Source organism: Schistocerca cancellata, chromosome 7, assembly GCF_023864275.1.
Source record: "Schistocerca cancellata isolate TAMUIC-IGC-003103 chromosome 7, iqSchCanc2.1, whole genome shotgun sequence".
In the NCBI taxonomy this organism is placed as follows: Eukaryota; Metazoa; Arthropoda; class Insecta; order Orthoptera; family Acrididae; genus Schistocerca; species Schistocerca cancellata.
In genome coordinates this window covers 606340095-606358868 of record NC_064632.1, presented here as the reverse complement: position 1 = coordinate 606358868, position 18774 = coordinate 606340095, and the positions used below count along the sequence as shown (strand labels likewise).

General features: G+C 41.8%; 1 protein-coding gene across 1 annotated transcript in view; it reads right to left on the bottom strand.

The window, feature by feature from the left end:
* Positions 1 to 18774, bottom strand: part of LOC126091892 (cadherin-99C) — a 631851-nt gene that overhangs the window by 59621 nt on the left and 553456 nt on the right. The window contains exon 18 of the mRNA XM_049907188.1: positions 11578 to 11709. Within this exon, the coding sequence (XP_049763145.1) occupies positions 11578 to 11709 (132 nt within the window). The remainder of the gene's footprint in view (positions 1 to 11577; positions 11710 to 18774) is intronic.

Genomic DNA, 18774 nt, shown 5'->3' with positions numbered 1-18774 from the left:
GCTTAGTGTATTCATCTCTTGGTCTCCCCCTATGATTTTTACCCTCCATGCTGCCCTCCAATACTAAATTGGTGATCCCTTGATGCCTCAGAACATGTCCTACCAACCGATCCCTTCTTCTGGTCAAGTTGTGCCACAAACTTCTCTTCTCCCCAATCCTATTCAATACTTCCTCATTAGTTATGTGATCTACCCATCTAATCTTCAGCATTCTTCTGTAGCACCACATTTCGAAAGCTTCTATTCTCTTCTTGTCCAAACTATTTACCGTCCATGTTTCACTTCCATACATGGCTACACTCCATACAAATACTTTCAGAAATGACTTCCTGGCACTTAAATCTATACTCGATGTTAACAAATTTCTCTTCTTCAGAAACGCTTTCCTTGCCATTGCCAGTCTACATCTTATATCCTCTCTACTTCGACCATCATCAGTTATTTTGCTCCCTAAATAGCAAAACTCCTTTACTACTTGAAGTGTCTCATTTCCTAATCTAATACCCTCAACATCACCCGACTTAATTCGACTACATTCCATTATCCTCGTTTTGCTTTTGTTGATGTTCATCTTATATCCTCCCTTCAAAACACCATCCATTCCGTTCAACTGCTCTTCCAAGTCCTTTGCTGTCTCTGACAGAATTACAATGTCATCGGCGAACCTCAAAGTTTTTATTTCTTCTCCATGGATTTTAATACCTACTCCGAATTTTTCTTTTGTTTCCTTTACTGCTTGCTCAATATACAGATTGAATAACATTGGGGAGAGGCTACAACCCTGTCTCACTCCCTTCCCAACCACGGCTTCCCTTTCATGTCCCTCGACTCTTATAACTGCTATCTGGTTTCCGTACAAATTGAAAATAGCCTTTCGCTCCCTGTATTTTACCCCTGCCACCTTTAGAATTTGAAAGAGAGTATTCCAGTCAACATTGTCAAAAGCTTTCTCTAAGTCTACAAATGCTAGAAACGTAGGTTTGCCTTTCCTTAATCTTTCTTCTAAGATAAGTCGTAAGGTCAGTATTGCCTCACGTGTTCCAATATTTATAAGGAATACAAACTGATATTCCCCAAGGTCAGCTTCTACTAGTTTTTCCATTTGTCTGTAAAGAATTCGTGTTAGAATTTTGCAGCTGTGGCTTATTAAACTGATTGTTCGGTAATTTTCACATCTGTCAACACCTGCTTTCTTTGGGATTGGAATTATTATATTCTTCTTGAAATCTGAGGGTATTTCCCCTGTTTCATACATCTTGCTCACCAGATGGTAGAGTTTTGCCAGGACTGGCTCTCCCAAGGCCGTCAGTAGTTCTAATGGAATGTTGTCTACTCCGGGGGCCTTGTTTCGACTCAGGTCCTTCAGTGCTCTGTCAAACTCTTCACGCAGTATTGTATCTCCCATTTCATCTTCATCTACATCCTCTTCCATTTCCATAATATTGTCCTCAAGTACATCGCCCTTGTATAGACCCTCTATATACTCCTTCCACCTTTCTGCTTTCCCTTCTTCGCTTAGAACTGGGTTTCCATCTGAGCTCTTGATATTCATACAAGTGGTTCTCTTTTCTCCAAAGGTCTCTTTAATTTTCCTGTAGGCAGTATGTATCTTACCCCTAGAGAGATAAGCCTCTACATCCTTACATTTGTCCTCTAGCCATCCCTGCTTAGCCATTTTGCACTTCCTGTCGATCTCATTTTTGAGACATTTGTATTCCTTTTTGCCTGCTTCATTTACTGCATTTTTATATTTTCTCCTTTCATCAATTAAATTCAATATTTCTTCTGTTACCCAAGAATTTCTACTAGCCCTCGTCTTTTTACCTACTTGATCCTCTGCTGCCTTCACTACTTCATCCCTCAAAGCTACCCATTCTTATTCTACTGTATTTCTTTCCCCCATTCCTGTGAATTGTTCCGTTATGCTCTCCCTGAAACTCTGTACAACCTCTGGTTCTTTCAGTTTATCCAGGTCCCATCTCCTTAAATTCCCACCTTTTTGCACTTTCTTCAGTTTTAATCTACAGGTCATAACGAATAGATTGTGGTCAGAGTCCACATCTGCCCCTGGAAATGTCTTACAATTTAAAACCTGGTTCCTAAATCTCTGTCTTACCATTATATAATCTATCTGATACCTTTTAGTATCCAAGTTAGTGCTACCATATTTCAGTCACTGAGCTGAAAAGGAAGCATAATTTTTTTCCTTGTATTCTCAGGCAAAGATGGCAACTTTTGTAGATGGGCTACTGGCGCCACTTTTCACAATTGCATTTTACATGTTCCAAATTCATAATACCTAAATTAGGAGTCAGATATGATAACTATAGCATTTACTATGCTATTACTCCTTCCTTCATGAAATATGTTTTGCTGTGTTGCAGTAGTACAACTTACAGCCATTCTTCTGTTCTACAATGGCAGCACAAATGACAACATTTTAACAATGTGTAAAATAAGGGAAAGCAAGCAGCATCCAATAGCAGATCGATGCATCGAGCACAGAAGCACATAACGGAAAACACTATTCACACTAGCTTTTGAGTGCTATCTCCTTTTCTAGCAACAGTACACTGATTCACACATACAACCATTCAGACCCTCTAAAGCACACTCCTATGTTCATGACAAGACTACTCATACTCTATTATTAACAGCTGTTGCCTTTGTTGGTGCAATTGGGCATGGAGCAGGGTAGGACACATGGAGGAGGCAGCAGGAAAGAGGCAGGTCCTTGGACAGATGACTCTGTAGCCTCACAACAAAGTGAAAAAGAGTACAGAGGGTACAACAAAAAGAGATGTAGGAAGAGGTGGAGGGGGCAGAGGGGGGAGTGGGATAAAGGAGAGAAAGGTGAAGATGAAGAGAGAGAAAGGGAGGGGTGAGAGATCTCTCTTCATCTTCATCTTCACTTTCACTTTTATATTTGTTGATGGGAGCAAAATAAATGGGATGCCATGTTTTAGTAGAAGTCTAGCAGTATTTCTTAAATTAGGCCAGCATAAGGTAGGTAAGTGATTCTTGGTTCCTCTTACTCTAAATCGGTCTCAAACTCTTTCTCAGGCAGTCTTGAATTTGTCTGCAATGCCCACTCAATTTAAGTGTCTGAGTACCCATTCCTTCAGAAAACTATTTGTAGGTGCTGTAATTCTTCTGCAAGGCCCTCCTTGTCCCAAAGTGTTCAAGTGTTCAAGTGTTCAAGCTGAGACTTTAGCAGCACATGTGACAGAAGGTGGGGGGCTCAGGGCATGAAGTTAGAGGTCATTGTTCATGGGTTTTCTGTATATATTGTGACACATGGATGACTAGTCTTTTCTCAACTAATAAGCCAAGGGAAAGGATCCTGGCCCTCTTTCGGAAGTTCCACCATGAATTTTTTATTACAATGGACAGAGTTTAAATTTTCCAGGAACTCATCAAATTTCTTGTTCCATGTGGCCACACCACAAATGTGTTGTGTTGCTTGAGGCTTTACAGGTGGACTAGTGGTAAATATGGTTCTCGGGCGAGACACGGGACGTAGTCACGAAATTTTCACAATATTTTGTCGACATCTTCAGGTGCAGCAAAAACTTTGCTGAGGCTCTGACTGAAGCCTCCTATTTATGCCAGACTGAGTAGAAACTGTGCAGGTGTATTAACCCACCAAATTCAGTGACCAGTAGCGCAAATATCCTGACCAGTAGTGGGGAGACAGCTACGCCACTAGCCAGATGGAGAATGGACAGCTTTGACGTAAGTGCTGAGGCTGTCAGTCATACTGTACCGTGCCATCAGCCAACCCAGCACCCTCTGTCAGGAGCTGCCTGCCAACCTGTGCGTCCACACTGGCATGTGCCTATTGTCACCATTGTCAATCGTGTATCTATGTCACCAAAGCAGTCATCCCTTGTATGTCCAACAGTTCTTCTTTCCAGTCACTGTGACTTTAACATGGCCAGCACTAGATGCCAAGCTGTACTAAGTTATTATCTTGTGTCCCTTTATAGCTGGTTAGCTGAGCTGCAAATTTCCACTCTACCCCAGTATGAAGAGGTCAATGAGATAACTCTGGGGTTTTTGTATTCCATACTGTGCCCTGTACTGAACTCAGGCACTGTAGATTTCTCTGGCAGTTCAGACACGTGTGTTGTTGATGTTCAGTGCTTCTGTTCTAACAGGTTTTTTCAATGTATGACACCTTGCAGTTACAGGAAATCTTATAGAAACCAGGTCTTCTTAAACCAAGATCATCTTTTACAGATCCTAAAAGAGCTCAGGGTTCACTTGCGGGTGAAAGATGTATTAAACTTTATGTTTCTTGAATAATCCTCCTATTTTTGAAGAAACACTGCCAACATATGGCAAGATGACCATTCCTCTCTGCTCCTCGTTTTCTTCCATCTCCTCACTTTGCCTAGCACACGCTAGGCATAAGCCACAGTGAATCTCTCATTCAGAATATCCATTCTCTAAACATACGATGTGGAGATGGTGTAGTTCATCAGATAGCCATCTGAATTCGATATGGCTCATGCTCTGTGGACCAACATCATAAGCATGCCACTTTGTTGTGCAGGAAGGTGACAGCTGGTGTATAAGTCCACATGTGTAGGTTTAAGGTATGCGGTGTGGCGCGAGGTGCCATCCTCTTTTCTCCCCACCAACTAATCCAGGAATGGTAGTTCACCATTTTTCTCCATCCCCATCATAAACTCAATGTTCTAATGAAGTGAATTTAGCTATTGCAAAAATGAATGCCATGGTGCCAGATAACAAAAAAGGATGTTGTAGGTTTCAACTCCACTGATTGGAGTGCTCTCTTCTTGGAATGTTTCTAAAATGATTGGGCTCAATAGGTGACAAAGGATTACTCACTGTGACAGCGTCAGTCTGTTCAAAGTACTGGTCATTGAATAAAAAGTACGTCAAGACAAACACGTGCTTAAACAAATGAACAAGTTCTCCTTTCAGCTTCTCGCCAATCAGCGACACTGAACCTTTCATTGGCACTCCAGTGAAAAGTGAGACCACATTGAACTTAATGAGAATATCTGATGGTGCAAGTTTGTTCTTGAGCCAATGGATGAAGTCATCTGAGTTATGAAATTGGTACTCACATTTTCCCACTAAAGGACTCAACTGTGCTGCTAGATGTTTAGTCAGGTTGTATGTTGGTGTTCCAGTGCTACCAACCATTACTTGAAGTGGCACAGTACCCTTATGAATCTTGAGCAATCTGTATAGTCTGAAAGGAACAGATGCCTGTGTATGAAGGTTGTTGGCCACAACATCAAAGACTGTTCTGAAGTTCTTTGTTGTATTTTGGTTGTTGAGTGCTAGTTCAGAAGGCAATAGGCAAGTTGTCCAATAACTGGTTCACCTTGCTTAAGTACATCAGTCTGGAGAGGATGAAAGTTGCACTGCCTTTATCCACTGGTAATATCACAATACCAGGATCCTTACACTGAGATTGAAGTGCTGACCTGTCTGCAGCCGAGACATTATTTTTGGGCACTGGTGTCCGTGTCAGAGGAAGCAAGTCTCCCATTTCATTTCCTTGATAACATCCCTGTGCAGTTTCAAGATTCCCTGTTCAATGGAACTAATAATATCCAAAATGGGTGGTGTCCTCAGAGTGGGTGTTAAGTTCAGCCCCTTCTGCAAGATCAAAACTTATGACCTTACCACAAAAATACAACAGAGAACTTTAGAGCTTCTCAAAAATAGCACAATCTCTGATAATGTGGCCAGACTTTGCACACAGGCACTTGTTCCTCCTAGAGTATATGAACTGAACAAGATTCATAAGGATACTGTACCACTTTGACCAACTGTTAAGTCACAATGGTGCACCAGCATACAACTTGGCTAAAAGTCTAGCAGTGCGATTAAGCCCTTTGGTGGAAAAATGTGAACACTACATTCGCAACTCAGATCTTGTGACTTGCACCATCAAATATTCTTGTTAGTTTCAATGTATTCTCACTTTCCACTCAAGTGCAAATGAAGGAATCAGTGTTACTGATTGGTGAGAAGCTGCAAGGGATCTTCTTGACTTGTTTAAGCACATGCTCACCTTAACTTACTTCTTATTCAGTGACCAATACTTTGAACAGGCTGACAGTGTCACAGTTACCCAATGGGGTTAATCTTTTTCTAGAAGATTTTGAGGAGTGAGCACTCAAGTCTGGGAAGTTGGAGCCTAAGTGCTTTTAGCAATTTGTGGATGTCACCTTTGTCATGTCACCCTATGGTATTGTATCACTGAACATCAGGTTTGCAATGGAGATGAAGAAAAATAGTGAACTACCATTTCTGCATGTATTGGTGTGGACAAAACTGGACAGCATCTTGTGTCACACTGTGTACCATAAACCTAGATGCACAGACTTACGCTTACAGTCCATGAGCTGTCACCATCCTGCACAATGAAGTGGCATGCTCAGGGTGTAGATCCACAGATCATGAGCCATGTCAGATTCAGAAAACATCTTTGATGAGCTATGCCACCTCTGTACTGTATTATTAGAGAATGAATATTCTGGGTGAGAGATGCACTGTGCATTACACGCAGCATGTGCTAGACAAAGTGAGGAGACAGGAGAAAGTGAGGATCAAAGAGGAATGGTAGTGTTGCCATGCATCAGCAATATTTCTTCAAAAATAGGAAGATTATTTAAGAAACGTTAAGTTAAATGCATCTTTCAGCTGCAAATGAAACTCAGAGCTCTTTTAGGGTCAGTGAAAGATTGTCTCACTTTAAGAAGCTTGTAGCTACAGAACATTGTAAATTGGACAAACTTGTTGCACTGTGGAGGACAGATGCATTTAATGCCGAAGACGCACACATCTGGACCAGTAAAAGAAATCTGCAATGACTGTTGCTGTCTCACTCTCCCACTGCGGATCATAATACCTAGATTAACGGTCACCAAATTCGGTACATTCATGCCTGTGCAGTTTCTTCTGCGACTGTCATAAACAGGAGGCTTCGGTCACAGCCTCAGCAGTGTGTCTGCCACACCGGACAATGTCAGTCAGTTGCGCCGATGAAATATTGTGGAAATTTCACAATGACACCTGACGCCTCACCCGAGAACCGTATCTAACATAAATGTGTTTTCTACTTATCAACAGTGTGATGTTAGTGTGGAAATAGTAGATTCTACTGCCTCTGCTGCAAAGTGTTCCACATATAGGTTCAACATGACAATCAATAACAGACTACAGATCACCATTCCAAGGGTTTGCTCATAATATTTCCTTTGAGGAAGATATAAGCTGATGTCAGAACATGAATAAAAGTCCAATACAACAATCTTCAAGCTTTTTCACAATTGGTTCCAAGGATTCAGTATGTGTCTCTTTTGTAAACAAGGCTTGGTGTCCAGTGCTCAGTTTATTAAGCTCTTGCTGATCATAACATCCACCAGAGCTGGTAAATGCTGAGAGAATGCATGATTCACGGAATATCAGTATAGGCTCTGATGAAAGAGCATCAAAAGCCATATAGTGCATGTTTGGAGTGAAACTCAGCTGTAAAAAATGGCTTGAGGCCAACAACTGTTCACTGTCTTGCTGGAGTCTGGAGAGCAAGCACACACGACAGCACAACTTGCAGCATCTGAAGAGGTCAGCTCGGTTGTTGTCACAATACTGTGCATCAAATGCGGGACAACAATCAGCCAAACACTTGGGAAACACACCATTAATCAATCATGTCAAGAAAACCTGAGAGATCACATTACAGTATATTATTTTTGTTTTCTATTTGTAGACATCCATTTCTTGTTTTAGATGTTTAAACTAATGCTCCTTTCAATACGAATTATGACATATTGCTACTCACTACACAGAGGAGGCACTGAGCAGTGGACAGGCAAATATAAAAGTAGTCTATCGGATAAGCTATTAGACATAGTCCTTCAAGAAGTGGAAAGTCTAGCCTGGAATATCAACAATTATAGAGAGGATAGATCGCTACTCACTAAAGACGATGCTTCGAGTTGCAGACGGGCATGACGAAAAAGCAGTTACACATTAAGCTTTTGGCCAAAGTCTTCGTCAGAACTGAAAGGAAAACACACACACACACAAGCGGGCACACCTCACACACACAACCACAATTTCCGGTCAATGTGGGCAGATTGCAACTGTTGCATTGAATGAAAGCAGCAATCTACATCTACATCTACAACTACATTTATACTCCGCAAGCCACCCAAGGGTGTGTGGCGGAGGGCACTTTACGTGCCACTGTCATTACCTCCCTTTCCTGTTCCAGTCGTGTATGGTTCGCAGGAAGAACGACTGTCTGAAAGCCTCTGTGCGCGCTCTAATCTCTCTAATTTTACATTCGTGATCTCCTCGGGAGGTATAAGTAGGGAGAAGCAATATATTCGATACCTCATCCAGAAACGCACCCTCTCGAAACCTGGCGAGCAAGCTACACCGCGATGCAGAGCGCCTCTCTTGCAGAGTCTGCCACTTGAGTTTGTTAAATATCTCCGTAACGCTATCACAGTTACCAAATAACCCTGTGACGAAACGCGCCGCTCTTCTTTGGATCTTCTCTATCTCCTCCGTCAACCCGATCTGGTACGGATCCCACACTGATGAGCAATACTCAAGTATAGGTCGAACGAGTGTTTTGTAAGCCACCTCCTTTGTTGATGGACTACATTTTCTAAGGACTCTCCCAATGAATCTCAACCTGGTACCCACCTTACCAACAATTAATTTTATATGATCATTCCACTTCAAATCGTTCCGCACGCATACTCCCAGATATTTTACAGAAGTAACTGCTACCAGTGTTTGTTCCGCTATCATATAATCATACAATAAAGGATCCTTCTTTCTATGTATTCTCAATACATTACATTTGTCTATGTTAAGGGTCAGTTGCCACTCCCTGCACCAAGTGCCTATCCGCTGCAGATCTTCCTGCATTTCGCTACAATTTTCTAATGCTGCAACTTCTCTGTATACTACAGCATCATCCGCGAAAAGCCGCATGGAACTTCCGACACTATCTACTAGGTCATTTATATATATTGTGAAAAGCAATGGTCCCATAACACTCCCCTGTGGCACGCCAGAGTTCTGGGTTATGGTGTGGAAACAAAGTTGAGGTGGGGATAATTTCAGGAGCGCAGAATGTGTTGTACAGATAATTCCCACTGTGCAGTTCAAAAAAGCTGGTGGTGGAGAGGAGGTTCCGTATGGCCCAGGCTGTGAAACAAAAAGCTGCTTTTCCAAGCTGCACAGATAGGAGTTATCATTACAACACATTCTCTGTTCCCAAAACTGTCCTAACTTTAGCCTACAATAACCTACTGTCTCCATATTCTACAGCCAATAGTTTTCACCCACTTTGTCGTATCCTCTCCTCCACATACATGTACCCTCAACCTGATTGTGCACTGCTCTCTGCCAATAAACCCCTCTCTGCTCCTCTCCTTTTCCGTCCCCTGTTTACACTCCACCACCCCCCTCCCCTCTCTCCTCCAGTCAACCTGCCTTATCCTGCCACCTGCTAGTCCTTGCACACTTCACAACACAGTGCTCTTTTCCTACCCCTCCCGTACCCTGCTATCCAACTGCTTTCCCTGCCCTACTCCAGATTGCTGCAACTCAACATACCATCTTTACGGTGAATGGTTTTCTTTTCATTATTGTACTTCACCAGATGTAAAAACACACACACACACACAAACACAAAAAAACCACAACTCTCAAACATCTAAGGCCTGTCTGAGGTGAGCAGCTATCTAGGCTGGGGTAAGCAGTGTAGGTAAGGAAGAAGTTTGAGGAGAGGGGGGGGGGGGGGGGAGGGATAGCAAGATTATGGTGGGGAAAGGTGCTGTACTCTGACTGTGGGAGTGTGCAGGACAGGATGGTGGGGTTCTAGATGTAGCAGGGGGATGGGGCGGGAGGAGAGAATGAAAAGGACTATAAAGGTGCACTGGGAGGAGGGGGGCAATAGATATGTGTTGAGGCAGAAATGGGAGCAGGGAAGGGAACAAAGGCAGGTGGAGACAGGACCTAGTGAAGGTTGTGCAATTCAGAAAAGTTGGCAAGGATCTAGATGGTATGGCCAGTGAAGCAGCTAATGAAGTGAAGTGCACTGTATTGTGTTTGTGCTCAGCAACTAACTCTTGGTCACAGCTTGGTGGTGGCCAACATGTGAACAGACAACCTGTTAGTTGTTGCACCCACAAGCTCAATGATTGCAGCTAATATGGTAGATATTATTGCTGCTTTTGCAGGTCGACCCACCTCTGTTGTCATAAGGAATGCCTCTGACAGGACTAGACTATATGGTAGTGGGAGTATTTATGGAACAATTCTTGTGTCTAGGTCTTTTACAGGGATACAAGCTATGTGTCAAGGTGTCAGGAGCAGGAGTGGAATAAGGATGGACTAAAATACTGCACAGCTTGGGTGAGTGGCAGAATACCATCATGGAAGGGGTAGGGAGAATATTTTTCACCTCTACATATGGCAAGAGTTACGCAGAAGCCTGGTAGAGAATGTAATTCAGTTTTTCCAGTCCTGGGTGGTACTGAGAGGGTATCTGGATGATGGCAGGTGACTGGGGAGACAGAGCACTTCCCTGCAATTTTTGCAAACCAAACATTTAATTCAGGACATCCCAAATCCTGCAGACTATCTGGATGACACAATTATAGCAGTGGCTGTGCTGGAGCAATACTTACAACATTTAAAGGTATTATTTTAGCGGCTCCAAATCCGTGTTGCAGGCTTGACAAGTGTCGCATTTTTAACTGTGTGATAAGCATCTCAGTGATATTTTGAGCAAAATGAGCCTAATGCCCAGACTTTATCTCACCTTCTGTGTGGACTGGATGCAATCTTTGACAGGCATGAAGCAGTGTGAGTTTTGATTTAAATATAAATCAGTGAGACATTCTCGACAAATTTCTGGTTATGGCTCCCAATGTTGTGTCCTCCTGATACCCAGCACAGGCTTCAAATGTCAAGTTGTCATTCCATCTTTCTTGTACCCATGATGTCTTAAGCTACTGCAAACTACTTGTTGGGGTACATGCAGGATGACATCTTTACCACGGCATCCTGTTTATTTGCTCGGCACTGAACATATGGTCCAGAAGGGCCACACGTTTGCCCACTATCAAAAAGCTCCAGCACATCTGCACAGAGTTTACATCAATTTCGTTGGACTGTCCCAGGCAGAAAAAGGTTGCACATTGTCAATGCCCTTTATAACTTCCCGTATGTTACACATATGTATATCATAACACAGTCAACTACAGTGTGTGCCTCGTCTACTAACTTTGCTGCAGAGAGGGTGCCAACCACCACCATCTCCAAAAACAGCCCTTAGTTTATGGAATCTGTATTTCAGTTGTTGTTGAGCAGCAGATCACTGCTCCATTCTGGCAATCATCAAATTCAGAGGTGGAGGGGCTGATCAGATTATTCAATATGCAGATGCACAAAATTATGGCAATAGTCACTTCCGCAGGAAGCATTCATCAGCTTCCTCTTTTATTTGGATATAAACTATATAGGCTTGGGTATCATGTAGCTGAAATGCTTCCTAATTACCTTGTTTCCAGGTGGTGTCCCATCTGAATCAGTTGCAATTAGAGTTGTTACAGTAGTGCCAATAGGTACACTGTCTTCCAGAGTAACTGGTCGTGGTACTGTTGTGAACACTGGCGGTATATCATTTCGATCCTGAAATCAGGTATTCTCATGTTAGAGTAAAATAAAATATCAACAGGTAAAAACACTGTGTGTGTGTGTGTGTGTGTGTGTGTGTGTGTGTGTGTATGCGCGCGCGCGCGCGCGCATGTGCAGGTGTGAACTCATGTGCGTTGCTGTAAATAGAAAATAGTCAAGTGCATAAATTAGAAAGAGCATATCCAAATGTGAATTTTACTCAATAATGGTCTCTTATAAGCCAATATGCTACCTTTTACACAATAACTATTCTAGTTTGAAGTGTGGTTGGACTGGTCAGATTTCAGCTTAACCATACACATTATGTTCAGATTTCAGCTTAACCATATGTATTATGCCAAGATTAGTCACATAAAATGATTTGAGCATTTTACAATGTTAATTAGATGGAAGGTCAACATATTGTCCTTCAAAGGAAGACATCAGTTAGAGAAGGCTAGTGAACAAATCACACATGTCCATGTTGAAAGAAACCACCTTGTATTTTCTTAGAGTGATTATGAGAAATTACTGGAGGAACAGCAACACTTTGATCTGCAGGTGCAGACCTTAAGACATGTAGAAAGATATTTCTGCTTAACACATATGACAGAAAAGGTTTAAAAATTACCTGAGCAATTAATAGCAAATATTCACCCCTTGGGGGCGGGGGGGAGGGGGAGGGGGGAGGGGCGAATGTAGAGGGATTTCTTACACAGATCTGAAAATACTGTTTGCCACTGCAAGATAAATTGGTGCCATGAAGACCTTAGTTGAAAAATAATATGAAATTATTATGAAAGAATAATAATTTGGTCTTATACAGTTTCTGGAACAAAATCATCTATCCAAATATTCATTAATCGCTGCAGCACTCAAATAAAAGAAGATTAATAAAGGCTGAAATACTAAATTCTGTCTTTCAAAACTGTTTCACCAAAGATATTCACAACTGTATTCCTACATTTAAGCATCTCACAGGGACAAAAATCAAAGATGAAGAAATAAATCAATGAAAACAATTAATTTTTGAAAATTTAATGTAACTGGATATATCAGGTATGTGGCCATCGTTTATTGCTATGTAACCCCCTTGTCAGCCTTTGCTGTCATCTATCTTGCTCAAATTGTTGTCTGTTTTCTACCTTATGTGCTAGCTCACACATTTATCTATCTGTGCCATCTATACTGAATAACATCTTGCCCCTACATCTCTTTTGTCCGCCGCTCGTGGTCTCGCGGTAGCGTTCTCGCTTCCCGAGCACGGGGTCCCGGGTTCGATTCCCGGCGGGGGTCAGGGATTTTCACCTGCCTCGAGATGACTGGGTGTTTGTGTTGTCCTCATCATTTCATCATCATCCAGGAAAGTGGCGAAATTGGACTGAGCAAAGACTGGGTAACTATATGGGCGCTGATAACCACGCAGTTGAGCGCCCCACAAACCAAACATCATCATCATCATCATCATCCTACATCTCTTCTAGTAGTGATTTCTATGGACATAGATGGGTCCATTGTTATTTACCATATTTTACAGACTGTAAGGCACATTTTTTTCTTCAAAAAATTGCCTCCATAGTTCAGGTGCATCTTATACCCAAAATTAATCTAAAAGTGGCCATTGTTTGATTTAAAATTCCTGCAAGCCTTAAAAATGACCATACATTCAATGGCATGGGAAACGTATCTCTGTCTGGCAACACTGAATTCAATTAGCAGCAGCAGTGCACCGATGCGATGAACATGAGTTCCAGGGATTCACAAGCTATCTCCCTCTTGCTCTGCCATCACAAACCCAGAACACTGTCTAGCTTATGGTTCACAATTGCAGTCCACGGTGCCACTGAACTTTATTTAACAGTGATTTGTGTTATTGGTAACAACACAACAATATTTTTGTTAGTAGCTAGTTTCACAATACAAAAAAATAAATAATAAAAGGTATTCATAAGATGAAAGCTATAACTTGAAAGTAACAGCATATGCAGAAGAACATTAAAACAAAGCAGTTGAGTGGCATTTTACCAACAGAAAAAACCATTTGTGACTGACAAGCTAGTAAAGAAGAACTGAAAAAAATGAGGAAGATTAAACGTGCAAATAGAGGACTGACTGCACAATGGTCAAAACTAGAAGATGACATATGGAAATGGATTCAAGGACACCATCAAAATGGCACTGGAACCAATTCAACAATGATTCAAATACATGCTTGTAATCTAGCACTACAGACTTTACGGACTTAGCATGCAAACCAAAACCAAAATATCTCAAAAATGTCACTGCAGTAAATAGAGAAAATATTATCTTTCCATCACTTTATTATTCAAAATTGAAAGAAAACCAATGTGGAACTAAGCCAAATAGTGAATACAGATGAAACTTCTCTGACATTTGACGTGCCAAGTAACAGAACTATTGCAATGAAAGGTGCTAAAACTGTAACTATAAAAATAAGCGAACATGAAAAAATGCACTACACTGTTGTCCTTTCATGTTGTGCTGATGGTACTAAACTTGAAACTTCCTGGCATTTGGGTACTAAACTTAATTCAATTATCATTTGCAAGCTCAAAACAATGCCAAAACCTTTTGAAATGCTGCCAGGTGGTGTTGTTCATGTACATGACAAGTGTTAGATGGACGAGTCTGGTAAGAAATTATAGATTAACACACTGTGGGAGAGATGAAAAGGTGCTTTATTGAAGAAGAGTTCTCTTCTTGTGCTAGGTCAGTTAAGTAGTCATCTGAAAAATTCTGTGAAAGAGAAATTGAGACAGGGAAATATAGTGCTTGTTGTTATTGCAGGAGGACTTACTTCACAATTGCAACCTCTTGATGTCTTGATAAATAAACCATTTAAAGTGTATATGTGAGAGGAATGGAACAAATGGGTGGTAGATGAAACCCAACATGAATTTAAGCCGAAGGGAGCTTTAAGATGACCTACAATCAAACAAGTGTGTCAGTGGATAAAAAAGCCATTGTCTACAGTGAGAGAAGACAATATTGTTAAATCTTTCAACGAGTGAGGCATAAGTAACACTCTTAATGACAGTGATGATCATCTTATATATGAAGAGGACAATAATGATGATGAAGAGGAAGGAGAAGAAGAAAGTTCAGGTGACAATTTTTGAGGATTTTAAATGTCAGTTCGGTTAGATAAACTAAGAATTTTTTAAAGTCTGGATTTGTAATTTAATAATAAAAATGGTAAAAATGCTTAAACTGCTTAAAAATGAAGGTGTGGCTTATAGTCCATAGTGTCTTATAGTGCATAAAATACAGTACAAATTTGCATATAATACTTTTTTTATGGTTCGCTACACTGCAGGGCCTTCTCTGCAGTGTCTTTCACTGATCTACTTGCAAATATGACAGCATTTTTTCCCACCTTCCACTTACCTTGCTTATACATGATTCTTTCACGTACTGGTGCATTTGTTTTTCACCAAACTGTTCTGATCAACTTTACTGCCATTTCCTGCATTACTTTGTTTTCCAAATACATTAAATTAAATGTTGTACAATGTCTTCCTCTTTCTGTTTTCCCTGTTTTCAAAATATTGTCTGTTTTCATGACTTTCCCAACTGGAATTTTTTCCCCCATCATAATTATTTTACATCATAGAGGATACTTTCCTGTCCCTCTGCAGCTTCCTAAGTGGCCACACCACCAATCACCATTCCTCTCCTACAAACCAAGCTATGCTAACCTTCTTAAGCATCCCCAGCCTTCACCACTGCCTCCCAGAGCAATGATAAAACCCAATCACATGGATCACTCACAATAGTACAGTGTTCTCAATCTCTCATCTACGGCACTCTCCCGTCCTGAATTATCTGTATTTTTCAAGAGTCTCACTTTCACCCCTACACTTGCATTTAATTATGCTTCTTTGATGAAGAATCTACTTTCCTTCAGACACAATGTCAGCTGGAAATATCACTTTGCAACTTAATCCAAAAATCTTTCCAACAGCAAAACCTGACATTGAGCCCAGCCTCAAACAGTTCCAAACAAGATCCCAACTTGATCCACCACCATTACTTCAAAATCATCCCTTACAAGCCTTCCAAGAGTTCCTCATATTACTTCACAACCCTTCTTCAAGTCCCTATAACATGATCCTAACTTGTCCTCTGCTGAACTCCAAGCTCTTCATTCCCAGAAATTAATGAATCCATCATTAGCCTTCCAGCAGGCATGGGATCTACCACTGTGGTGCTAGACTGAAAGGAATATGTAAGTGAAAGTCTACACTAGCTGTGTACATCTCTGTGTACAGCATCTGCCATCAAGATTCCATCCCTGTGATACAAACAGACCTCCAGTCCCTCCTTAAAAGCTCAAGCCTCTCACAAGGATGAACACCTCAATCTATAGAACTTCTTACCCCACCCAAACCACACACCCCACCTTTTACTTGCTTCCTACAAGCCACAAACCCAATCTTCCTGGTTGCCTCATAGTTGCTGGCTTCAAAGCACCCACCAAACATACACTCAGGAACATTAAAAATAGTTCAGCAAGAGGGGAACATTGAATCGAAGTGAAATGTATTAGACATAATCATACAGATGAGAGATTCACTTCATCCGAAAATAATTCAAGTTAACAGTTACTACGAGTACAAGCAGACAAATACAGAGCAACTTCAATAATGTGACGGACCACCTTTTGCCGCAATACACCTCGCAACACTGTTCGGCATCGAGCGGATTAGAAGTCCGATGTCATGAGGCAATTTGTCCACAAATCTTGAACAGCCATTTCCAAATAAAGTATAGTGACGTGGCAGCATACAGCATTTCCCCACTGCCGTGTATCTGCCATTCACTTAAAAGGGATTGGCAACCCCTCAGACACTGAAGCATCATCAAGGGTTTGCATATGTACACAGCATTGACTCCCCAGTCTGCACAGATTGCAACAAGCATGACAGATAGCAAGTGCCACCAGAGGTCCTCTGTGCCAGGGACTTATTTCCTCTGCCACGTCATACGTGTGGAATTGCATCGGCACTAATTCCCTTGCACCCTGGCTACAGCACAGCACAAGCCGACACCTCGAGGACAGTTCGCTCTACTGGACCTCTGGACCAATTCGTGCACCAGCTCTTAGCAGCCCATCGGTCAGAGCCCAATGAGAAGCCACTGCAGCAGGATTTATGACTTTCCAGTGATATCTCGAGACATACCTGTCAGCCAACTGCACCAAACACTCGACCTCCATAGTTAGGGATTGTCAGCAGCATAGTCTTCACGCTGCACTGCATGTATTCACTGTGTGTTCCAGGTGTATGCCTGTTAGTGTCTGAAAAGTTGTATTATTTTTTGTTGAAGAAAGTTGTCATTTCTTATTAAAGCTCTCTACTGTGGTCACAATAAACCCTTGATCTTGTTTATCAGTGTCTTATTATTTGTTATCAAGCATCTCCGCTTGGGAGATGTAGCACCCTGGTCCCGCACACAGTCTATAGGGGACAAGTCCAGGGAGCAGGCCAGTAGTGGGAGAGTCAGAACATGATTTAGGAAGTCCTGAGTAACTCGAGCTGTATGTGGATGAGCATTATCTTGTTGGAAAACTGGTCCCAGTAGACCATGTAGGCCCCACATGGGATCGAGAATGTCATCAATGTCATACTGGCCCACTAAGATCAGCTGTGCAGGCATTGTAGCACATGACACCGTGGGTGGAACTGCACCACTCACCGTGCTGTCTCCACATCCACATGCAGTTATCTGTTCCCAAAAGTAATCGGTATTCATCACTAAACACCACGTTTTGCCAATCTGTGACAATGCAAAATGAAATGGCTCCACAAAACTGTAGATGGAGTCACCAGTGCCTCAGTGTTACATGACAAAGGCACCTGGATTGCAAAGTTGCATCTTCAATGTGTCTGGAAATGGCTTGTGGAACGACTGACACCTGTACATCTGCTTGTCACTGTAGGATCCCTGATCACTTGCTTCACAATCCTCCAACCCTCTTGCCTCGTCACCTTTCCGATCACTCCAGACCCAATATGTCCACTGTTCCCGATGGAAGACTCCGAAAGATCAACCTGGCAACCACACAGCATGTCGACCACATCACAGTTTTCATGCCAACGATTAGGCCCTCCCAAACTGACTTAACTGTGAGAAATGTCATCTCACGCATCTATCTGACAGTCTGCACCCCTAACATCCTCCTCTCAATTCCAGATGTGATCATCATGTATACGATTCATCAACAGTGCACCATTTAATCAGAGGCCCTTGTCCAATTGCAGTGCCACTGTAGGGTCTGTGGCATCTCGAATCATTTTCCTATCAAATCTCACTGTACTTATTTGCAAAGTTTTGCATTTGTTCCTTTCTTCCCCATGGGTGTGCTGTTTCAATGTTACTGAGTATCTATCTGAATTAGCTGATCAACACCTGCAGCCTATAGTAGAAAGACTTCCCTCCTATGTTAAAGTCACCAACCATTTCCTAGATTGTTGCAAATCTGGGCCTGTCTCATTCCCACCACACACCTCGGTTATCCTCAGTTAGCAACACCTGATTCAAAACCTATGACCTCCTTTCTGCATACCTTAATCATCTTTATACTTACTAACAACTACTTTACTTTTAGGGGCAGACATACAAACAGATCAGGGGCACAGGACGGTCCCATCCTAGGTCAACCTTTTCACGGGTCATTTGGAGGGGGCTTTCCTGGAACCCGTAAGCCTCCGGCCCCTGGCTCAGTTTAGATATATTGGTGACATCTTTGCTGTAATGACTCGAGGTGAGGTTGACTTGTTAAAGTTCTTGGAATCTCTAAATAGATTCTCCCAATTGCATTTCACATGGTCCTATTCTGGATCCCATGCCACTTTCCTTGATGTTGACTTCATCCTCGTCAAAGTTTGGCTACACATCTTCTGTTCATATTAAACCATATTAAACCTACTGACAAACAACAGTACTTACATTTTGACTGTTTGCCATCTTTTCCGTGTTAAACATTCCCTCTCATACAGCCTTGGTATTTGAGGCAAACATATTTGTTCAGATACAGACTCTTTACAGCAATACACC